General features: G+C 31.6%; 2 protein-coding genes across 2 annotated transcripts; one reads left to right on the top strand and one right to left on the bottom strand.

Annotated features, from left to right (window-relative positions):
* The first annotated feature begins 855 nt into the window (after positions 1 to 855).
* LOC108483618 (actin-like) lies at positions 856 to 4,687 on the top strand. Its single transcript, XM_017787111.2, has 5 exons — positions 856 to 1,077; positions 2,074 to 2,146; positions 2,409 to 2,802; positions 3,056 to 3,669; positions 4,188 to 4,687. The coding sequence occupies exons 2-5, from the start codon at positions 2,087 to 2,089 to the stop codon at positions 4,251 to 4,253; spliced, it is 1,134 nt and encodes a 377-aa protein (XP_017642600.1). The 5' UTR covers positions 856 to 1,077; positions 2,074 to 2,086; the 3' UTR covers positions 4,254 to 4,687.
* Positions 4,688 to 5,284: 597 nt separating this feature from the next.
* Positions 5,285 to 7,296, bottom strand: LOC108480451 (epsin-3). The gene is made up of 4 exons (XM_017783459.2): positions 6,925 to 7,296; positions 6,704 to 6,826; positions 6,453 to 6,614; positions 5,285 to 6,015 (listed from the first exon to the last, which is right to left on the bottom strand). Exons 1-4 carry the CDS (start codon positions 7,065 to 7,067, stop codon positions 5,496 to 5,498), a joined length of 948 nt encoding a protein of 315 aa, XP_017638948.1. The 5' UTR covers positions 7,068 to 7,296; the 3' UTR covers positions 5,285 to 5,495.
* Between the last annotated feature and the right edge of the window lie 2,089 nt (positions 7,297 to 9,385).

Below are 9,385 nucleotides of genomic sequence, written 5' to 3' on the forward strand. Positions count from 1 at the left end.
ACCAACATTTATTGGTAGTTTAAATTTAAATTTAATATATATATATATTTATGACATTTAAATTTAATATATTAAATGTTTATAAAATTTTAGGATAAGCTATCCCTTTAGTCACTCTAAAATAAGGTTATTCCTTTTTTGGTTACTCTAATTTTTCTTTTGTCAATTTAGTCACTACTATTAGAAAATTTGTTCAAAATTGTCACTCAATTGTTATCTCATTAATGGAATGCTAACTGAACCTGCCACATCAACATTTATTCACGACATTCTATAAAAAAATTATAAAGTCAAAAATTATTCTTTTAGTCCCTTTAAAAATTTTATGTTAATCCCTTAAATCCCCCACTATCTTTTCTGTTTCCTCCTTCGATCTTGACACTGACTGGATGTGAGTTTTTCCACCATTACTTTTCGAGCTCCGTCACAACACAACCACCATCATCAGTCAGTACATTGAATCATTGGTTGATTGATAGTGGTGGTTGTGCCATGATAGAGCTCGAAAAGTAATGGCTAGAAAACTCACAACCACTCGTTATTGAGATCTGAGGAAATGGAAGAGATAGTGGAGAATTTAAGGTATAACTTAAAATTTTGTAATTTTTAAAGGGACTAAGAGAATAATTTTTTTATTTTGTAATTTTTTCAACAAAATATCATTAAAAAAAATACCTACAATAGTGTCTAAATTAACAAAAAAAAAATTAAGTATCCAAAATAGGAACGAGTGTATTTGAGGGTAACTAACGGGATAGTTTAACCAAAATTTTATTGTTGATTGAAAATTTGAAGTGAAAATACTCGTTAAAGAAATTAAAGAAAATAGAAAAAGAAATGGATGGATTGGAAACGGTTTTACCGGTTTGGAGCACTGTGGAAGCGCTCCTTATAAACCATAAAAGGAGCATGCAACCGAAGGACCCGGTAAAATGTTTTAAAACTAGTGCTAAAGTTTCCATATTCGTTTTAAATTTCAAAAGGTCTCTATCATTTTTGCACTTGCCATTTCATTTTTTTGAAGGCGGGCAGCTTTCACATCCATCTTTCTCTCATTTTCCTTTTGCTTTGGCGCTGGTAAATTTTCTGTTTCTCTTTTCTTTGGTTCCTGTTTCATCACGTAATGCGATATATTGTTGGTTCTCAGTCTAGTTGCCATTTGGCATTGTGTTAATTTTGTAAGATTTGTGTTATCTGATCTTTAGTTAAATTTTTTGGATAATTTATGATTCTCTAGCATCTAATGATTGGATCTAGGATGATTCTCTGTTTGGTTCGTGAGAAAATATAGGAAATAGGAAAGAAGGCAGTAAGCGTATATTTCAATATTCCTCCTGTTTATCATGTAATACTCATGTTGTTGGTTTTCGATCCGGTTTTCATTTGGCATTTAAAGAAAGTGAGAATAAGGCAAAATGAAGCATGCTTTTATTGATTGAAATTAGAGTGTTTATAGAGCAATAAACATCTAACAGAATTTAAAATAAATCAAAACGCAATAAAAGATACTAATCAACCAACAAAATATCTAAAATAAATCAAAACGCAATAAAAGATACTAATCAACCAACAAAATATCCTAAAAATAGATAATAAATCAAAATTTAAAAGTTTAGTCATATACTGTTAGCATTGAGAAAAATTCGTAGGAATTGTATACGTCTACTAATTAGGGTTTTTTTTTTTTTTTTTGTTCTTGATCGGGATTTTTGGATAATTTATGATTCTTTGGCCTCTAGTGATTGAATATAGGATGATTTATTGTTTTTATTTCCATTAATTTCATGGAATAACTTTTTCTTTTTATTTATCAATCAAGATGATTGAAGAAGATAAAATTGTGTGATTTTCACGAATGAATTCTGTTCTTCCGTTTCATCATAGTATTATTGAACACAAAGTTTGTGATGGACTTTTTTTATTGTTGGCTATGAATATTCTCCCACATTATGTTTTGCTTGAATCTTTCCAATTTCCCGATGAACGGGGATGCTTTGGTGTTATATCATGGCATATAAATGATTTTCAAAAAAATCATGCTTGTTGAATTGTGACTGTTTCCCCTCATTTCAGCTGGTGGCACAAGATGGCTGACGGTGAGGATATTCAACCACTTGTATGCGATAATGGAACTGGAATGGTTAAGGTATGCAGTTAGGATTCACCGTCTGATGTTCTAAGCTATGTTGCTTGTATTTTTTTATTTTTCCTCACAGCCCTGTTGTCTCATACATGGATATGAGGTTATTACCTCCAAAATCTTACAATTACATGGAAAACTTAAAAGTGCATAACCATACTTGTATCGGGTACATACTCGTATTTGATACTCAAACCCAAGTCCAAGTAACATTGGTCTTTAACTTTATATATGATCTTTTCCTAGTGATGCATTTTACTCTTTTTAGGCTGGATTTGCTGGTGATGATGCTCCAAGGGCTGTGTTCCCTAGTATTGTGGGTCGTCCACGTCACACTGGTGTGATGGTCGGCATGGGTCAGAAAGATGCATATGTTGGGGATGAGGCTCAGTCCAAGCGTGGTATTCTTACTCTCAAGTATCCAATTGAACATGGCATTGTTAACAACTGGGATGATATGGAGAAGATTTGGCATCACACCTTTTACAATGAACTTCGTGTGGCTCCTGAAGAACACCCGGTTCTTCTCACTGAAGCACCTCTCAACCCAAAAGCCAATCGTGAGAAAATGACCCAAATAATGTTTGAAACCTTCAATACTCCCGCCATGTATGTTGCCATTCAGGCTGTTCTCTCCCTCTATGCAAGTGGTCGAACAACTGGTAAGCCATTGACTACTCTTGATCTCATGCATATAACTTGATCATCTGCCGGAGTTTTCTTGTGGATTAATTGTGAAAAATGTGAAATGACTACAAGTTAGGTTGCCTTTTCTCGTTGATGTCTTGTTTCTATTGATTTTGTGTCCATTTAGTGATTTTCATAATGTGGATTGTTTAGTGCTCGTAATATCTATTAATCTATGTTTAGTGCTCGTAATATCTAATAACCAATCTCTACAATTCTTTTATGTAGGTATTGTTCTGGACTCTGGAGATGGTGTGAGTCATACTGTCCCCATTTATGAAGGATATGCGCTACCACACGCCATTCTCCGACTTGACCTGGCTGGCCGTGACCTTACTGATGCCCTTATGAAAATCTTGACTGAACGTGGTTATTCATTCACCACTACGGCTGAGCGTGAAATTGTGAGGGACGTGAAGGAGAAGCTGGCATATATTGCACTTGATTTCGAGCAAGAGCTGGAAACTTCCAAAACTAGTTCTTCCATCGAGAAGAGCTATGAGTTGCCTGATGGCCAGGTGATCACAATTGGTGCTGAGCGTTTCCGTTGCCCGGAAGTCCTTTTCCAGCCTTCCATGATCGGAATGGAAGCCGCTGGCATTCATGAAACAACATACAATTCTATAATGAAGTGCGATGTCGATATCAGGAAGGATTTGTATGGAAACATTGTTCTTAGTGGTGGAACTACAATGTTCCCGGGAATTGCTGACAGAATGAGCAAGGAAATCACAGCCTTGGCCCCAAGCAGCATGAAAATTAAGGTGGTAGCTCCACCTGAAAGGAAATACAGTGTCTGGATTGGAGGCTCCATCTTAGCATCTCTCAGTACTTTCCAGCAGGTATTATTGACTTCATGTAGTTGTTGTTAATGATAAACTGAAAGATCAATTTCAGAATAAATTAGACCCGCTAATTCTGACTTAGAACCCGAAATCTGATCCAATGAACTTGAACCCAAATCTGTTCCCATCCAATACTACCCTGAAAAGTTAACAACCTGAGCCCAAACTTGAAAACTAGACACACAATCGACCTGAATCAAGATCCATTCTAACTCAATTTGATTGTAAAAAGTTAACATCCAAACCTGAATAAATCCAACGGAAAATAAACTCAATCCAAAATAATTTGAATTCGAAATGATCTAAACCTATAATGACCTGGATCTAAATGACCTTGAAATTTTTAGACCACCAATTGAGCCGACCTGTCAGGTCTGGACTAAATGCATTTGCAGTTAACATAAAAGTGCATTATATTTTTATCATGGAGGCAATTTAGGACATGTTTTTGTTATAAATGATTCAATTTGGGGCATGCATGCAGAGAGATTTAGTCACTGTAATTTGTAATGCAGATGTGGATTGCGAAGGCAGAGTATGATGAATCTGGCCCATCTATCGTGCACAGGAAATGCTTCTAATGCTTCAGAATGCAAAAAGGCCTAAAAGTAATTAATGTCTTGGTTTTTTTTTTTTTGGCTAAACGATTTCAGGCTCCTAAGTTCTTAAACCATTGCTGTTTTCTCTTAAAATTTTCTCTTTTTCATTTCCTTCTATTTCTAAGATTTTCTTGATGATCATAGTCGAAAAAATGAACTACAAGAGATTATGGTAGATTTCAAATTCCTTTTTTATGCCCTTTAGCAGTTCTTGAACGATTTTGATTCAACGCCATTTTTTTTTTATTTCTCTTCTATTTTCTCTTTTGTATTTTCTTTAGTTTCTTCATGCTCTTTTAAATCTCCCTTTTGGTTGATTTTTTGTTTTTGGTTATTTAAGAATGTTAGTAAGCGCTTTGTGGTATGATTAAGGAGATATTTACAATAAATGTATTTTTAATTATTGTTGATTTAAAGTAATCCTGATTTCTTTCCTATGTTAATAATATTGTTTTTCCTTTATATATTTTTTATACAATATTATTCTTACTCATAATCCCTAATTTTTAAATTGGAACAAAAACATGCTAATATCAATTAAACTAAAATTCAATCGACTTTTATAATTAAATTCAACAAAAGGTATCATCTGACTTCTTTCCTTGTTTTTTAAAGAGAAATCTTAAATAATGAACAATGTTTGCTACACTACCAGTAAATTTTTAGGAGTTGACAAGTGTTTCATAAATATATAGTAAAATATTTAAAAATAAAGACACATGATAAATTTTTAAATTTTTATTTTTAAAATTATTTGTGAAATAAAAAAAATTACAATACCAGCGTACCAAATTCTAACCCTTCTAAAAATCTTTGTTAGCATAGACGGTTAAGCAATTTGGAATCACAAGTTATTAGTACATCATAATCTTACTATAAAAATGAAAGCTCTAGGTTATTCATGGCTTTGTAAATCTCAACTTTTGTAAACTATTGAAACAAAAGATGCTAATTTAGATATATAAATCATATATAAATATATATATATATATATCATATGCTACAAGCCACCATTTAATCTCTACATACCACAGACATTCTTGTCAAGTAGATTTGATGAACTAATAAACATACAAATTTCAGTTTATATATATATATATATAATCTAAGAACAAGTAATTAAGTTTTTTACTTGCGCATAAGATGCTCAAAACACCATATAGCTGCTTAAAAGATAGCACTCAAAGAGTGTATAATAAGAACAGAATCTGCATAGTGTACCTCTCAACATCGAAGCATCGGTGAAGAAGCTTGATTCCCATTGTTGTTGAAAGGGTGATCACCTTCTATGGTGATTGGTGGCTTGGGTTCATTGTTTTCACTCCCCAAAAGTGGATTACACTCCGCAGTTGCAGTCCAGTTATGAACTTCTTCCTTCAAAGGAACCATGTTTTCTTTGAAACCTGTTTCAACTTTAGGCTTCTCAGGCAAATTATGTCCTTTACTGAAACTCTTGCTCAACTCTGATTTATCGACTTTATTCATAGGGGGAAGCTGATTTTCTTGGTTTTCGTGGTCGTTAAAATCAGAGTTGCTCCTTCCATATGTTGCATTGGACGATTCTTGCAAAATGGCTTGTTGTGTTGAAGAAGAAGAAGAAGACCTTTGGGAGAAACTGCCAAAGCCTTGGATCCCTCTTGTTAGCTTCCGAGCTCGGTTCCTCTCTTCTTTCAAAACAGGCCCTTTCTCAAGCAGCTTCATTACTCTTTCTGATTTCTTTCTAACAGCTAATCCCCAATTGAATCTGCAAATCAAAGTACATATTTAGATTCATAAAACTCCAAGACATATGATTGATGAAATTTAAAGGTCTAATTCTAGTTTTAGATTTAATCTTTCTACTTTAATTTAGTATTATTTAGTCCTATATTTTTATAATGTTATTAGTAGGTCCAAATTGAAATGATCACTGAGTCAAGATCACAGGGAAATTCAATTGTGTATTCAAGCATTTTTTTGGTATCAAAACAAGCTTACAAATTCCACTTCTGTTTGGAAAAGGGAATGGTTTCCAAACATGGGGTTCGAACACTGAACTTGATGCCAACAAACTTAAGATTGCTATCTATTTGGAGCTACTAATATGATGAAATTATGCACAATCAATCCAGAGAAACTAAATACAAAAATTCATTATAGTAGAGGGACTAAAACCAGAATTAGATCAAGTTTAAAACAAACCCTTTCTCGTCTACATATTGAAAGCTTTGCATCTTTAAGACGGCATCTTTATCATCCTGGAACTCCTCTGCCGTACTCTCTGGTCCATGAGTCAACAAATGTTCAAGCACTATCAGAGAATTGTAAGAGGTTCTCCATGTCTTTCTTTCAAATTTGCCCAATCTGATTCACACAAGCAAAACATCGAACACATGTCAGACCATGTAAAATCCCATCAAAATTTTAAAAGGCAAATATAATTAAATACAAACTTGTTATGTAAAATCTCCACGATCCTCCAATAATCATCTAATTCAAAAGCAGCCCTTGAGATGGAACCAAGAGTCTGGGTGTTTGGTGCCCATGGATTCCCATTCGTAGCTTCTTCAGTCAACCTGCAGATAAATGATTAATAATAGTCTTTTCACTCGGACTCAGTACATAATCATGAATCGAAGAGCAAATAATAAGGCAAAAAGAAAAAGGGAGATACAGCTGAGCAGGGGTGACATCAGTTAAAGCTAAACGAGCTGTTTTGATCTTCTCCTTGAGGAAGAAAGAAGCTTGTTTCTTGAATTCATGGAAGAAAGGAGAAGAACCCATGTTGCTGCTTGGACTCTTGCTTAAGATGGACATGATCTTAAGGCCCTTTGAAATCTCTAAGCCAAGATTTTGGATGAAGAAGGGATTCAAAGGAACAGTGAAAAATGCTACACCTAATCTGTATGAAAAAGAAGGAAGAAGGGAAGGAAATTTGGGTGTACAATGGATGGTTTACTACATGGGGAGAAGATTTCAAAGCTGATTTCATTGATTTGGATTTTGGAGTACATAGGTTTGAAATGTCTCAGTTACCCCTCCCCACCCCCCAAAAAAAAAAAAAGGATTAACCTTGGGATTTGTAGATTGAATACAAAAATGGAGGTAAAGTCAACATCCACATGCTGTTGGGCAGCGGGTGCTTGGTTTTGAATTTGAAAAGGAATGGAACAATGGGTAGCTCCACCTCAATTTTAACACCTAGCAAAGGACTGAAGTAGTCTCCACTCTCCACTCTCTACTATTTGAGAATTGATACTTTTGAGAGTTTGGGAAATTGATAAGGTAAGTAACATCAAAGTATGTAAAATTTGTGCTCTATCTCACTACTTTTTTTTATTTTTTATTAAATAGTTGAAGTAAGAATATAACATTACTTAGCTTAGAGTCTAGAGGTTTAGAAAATGGTTAATATACTATTTGCCCCCTAAAATTGTACCTAATTATCACTTTAGTATTAAAAGAGTTTTTTGTGTCAGTTTAGTACTTGAAGTTTCCAAATTGTTATCAGTTTACCCCAATCGTTAACGGTGTTAAAAAATATGGTTTGAAGTATGACATGTCAACGAAATACTATTTTTCTTGAAATAAATTTAAAAAATATAAAATAAGGAAATAAAAATAGTAAAAATTTAGAAAGTCCTCAAAAGAATATTTAAAAATTAGAAGAAAAATATCAAATTATGAGAAATTAAAAATATTTATTTTTAAAATACATAAAGAAAACATTTTACATGTTTTATATAACTCTATATTTTTGTCTTTTATGTATTTTCAGAAAAATAAAATAAATATTTTTAAAATTTTAGAAATTTACATACACTTCTATATTTTTTCTGATTTTTTTATTTTTACAATTCTTTTAATTAGTTTCGAAAAATAGGATTTGGGTAACGATTAATGCGATGAACATTATTGCTAATACAGAAAAACGTGAATTTAAGTGTGCTAAAATGTATAAATAAAAACACAATTATAACTAAATATGAATTATGAATATTTTTTTGTTTAAAATATAAGCATAAGTATATAAACACATAAAATTTGGTCATAATTCTACTATGGTTGAATAGTTTTGAAATTTAAAGAAATGGGGGATATTTGTATAAATTTGAAAGGTATACAACATTGCAAGTAACCAAAGGCAACATAAAATAAGAAAGTGTTTTGAACAACAAGATTAATGTTGGTCCAAAGTAGGAAATAAGAAAAGTGTATTAGGTTTGGTTATTCTCATATTTAATTTATAAGACTGCAAACCGCCTTATTTATTTATAATAAAATCAAGATTGTAATCCTCTCTCCCAAACCACCACCTTCAATCTTACGTTTTTTGTTTGTTTACTTTAAAAGTTGAAAATTTCGGCATTTTGAAGCTTTCTTATATATCCCACATCGCCTGCCACCACCCCTTACTCTTTCTTTTTCCTTTCTAGTCTTAACCCTCCATCAGCCATGTCGTCACTGGTTTTCTTGGACTTTTTAATTCAAATTTGTTGACAAATCACATCAATTATATATATATATATATATATATATTTAAGTGTTTTATTGAATTATTTTACTCTCAGTCACCGATTTGTAAAAATATTTTTTAATTAAATTAAGTTATATTATTTGAAAGTATTTTAATCTTTTTATTAAATTAAGATATATTTATTTTTATTTTAATTATACACACTTTATTACTTTCATCATCAATTATATATATTAATAATGTTTGTGATTGAATTAGTATCACAAATTAATTTGACATGATTGAAGATTGATAACAATATGATGATAAATAATTAAATATATTTTTTATTTTAATTTCGTACATATTTTATATATAATTATTATTAATTAATTTTAAACTATACATATTATTATTTATTATATATTACTTTTAAATACATATCTATGTTTTATATTTATGATTTCATATGATAAAATTTCTTAATCATTTAAATTGTTTTTAATAACTTTCATTTCTAAATATTAAAAGGTTTTTGAAAACAACTTAACTTTGAAAATTACAAAGAAAATGACGGCAGCGTAAGTATTAAATTTATTTATTTATTTTATGAAAAGCTGTTTTATTAAAAATTATTTTTTCAAATTAAAAGTGAAAAATATATATATTTAACTTCGTT

The sequence above is a fragment of the Gossypium arboreum genome, chromosome 1 (genome assembly GCF_025698485.1).
Source record: "Gossypium arboreum isolate Shixiya-1 chromosome 1, ASM2569848v2, whole genome shotgun sequence".
Lineage (NCBI taxonomy): Eukaryota > Viridiplantae > Streptophyta > Magnoliopsida > Malvales > Malvaceae > Gossypium > Gossypium arboreum.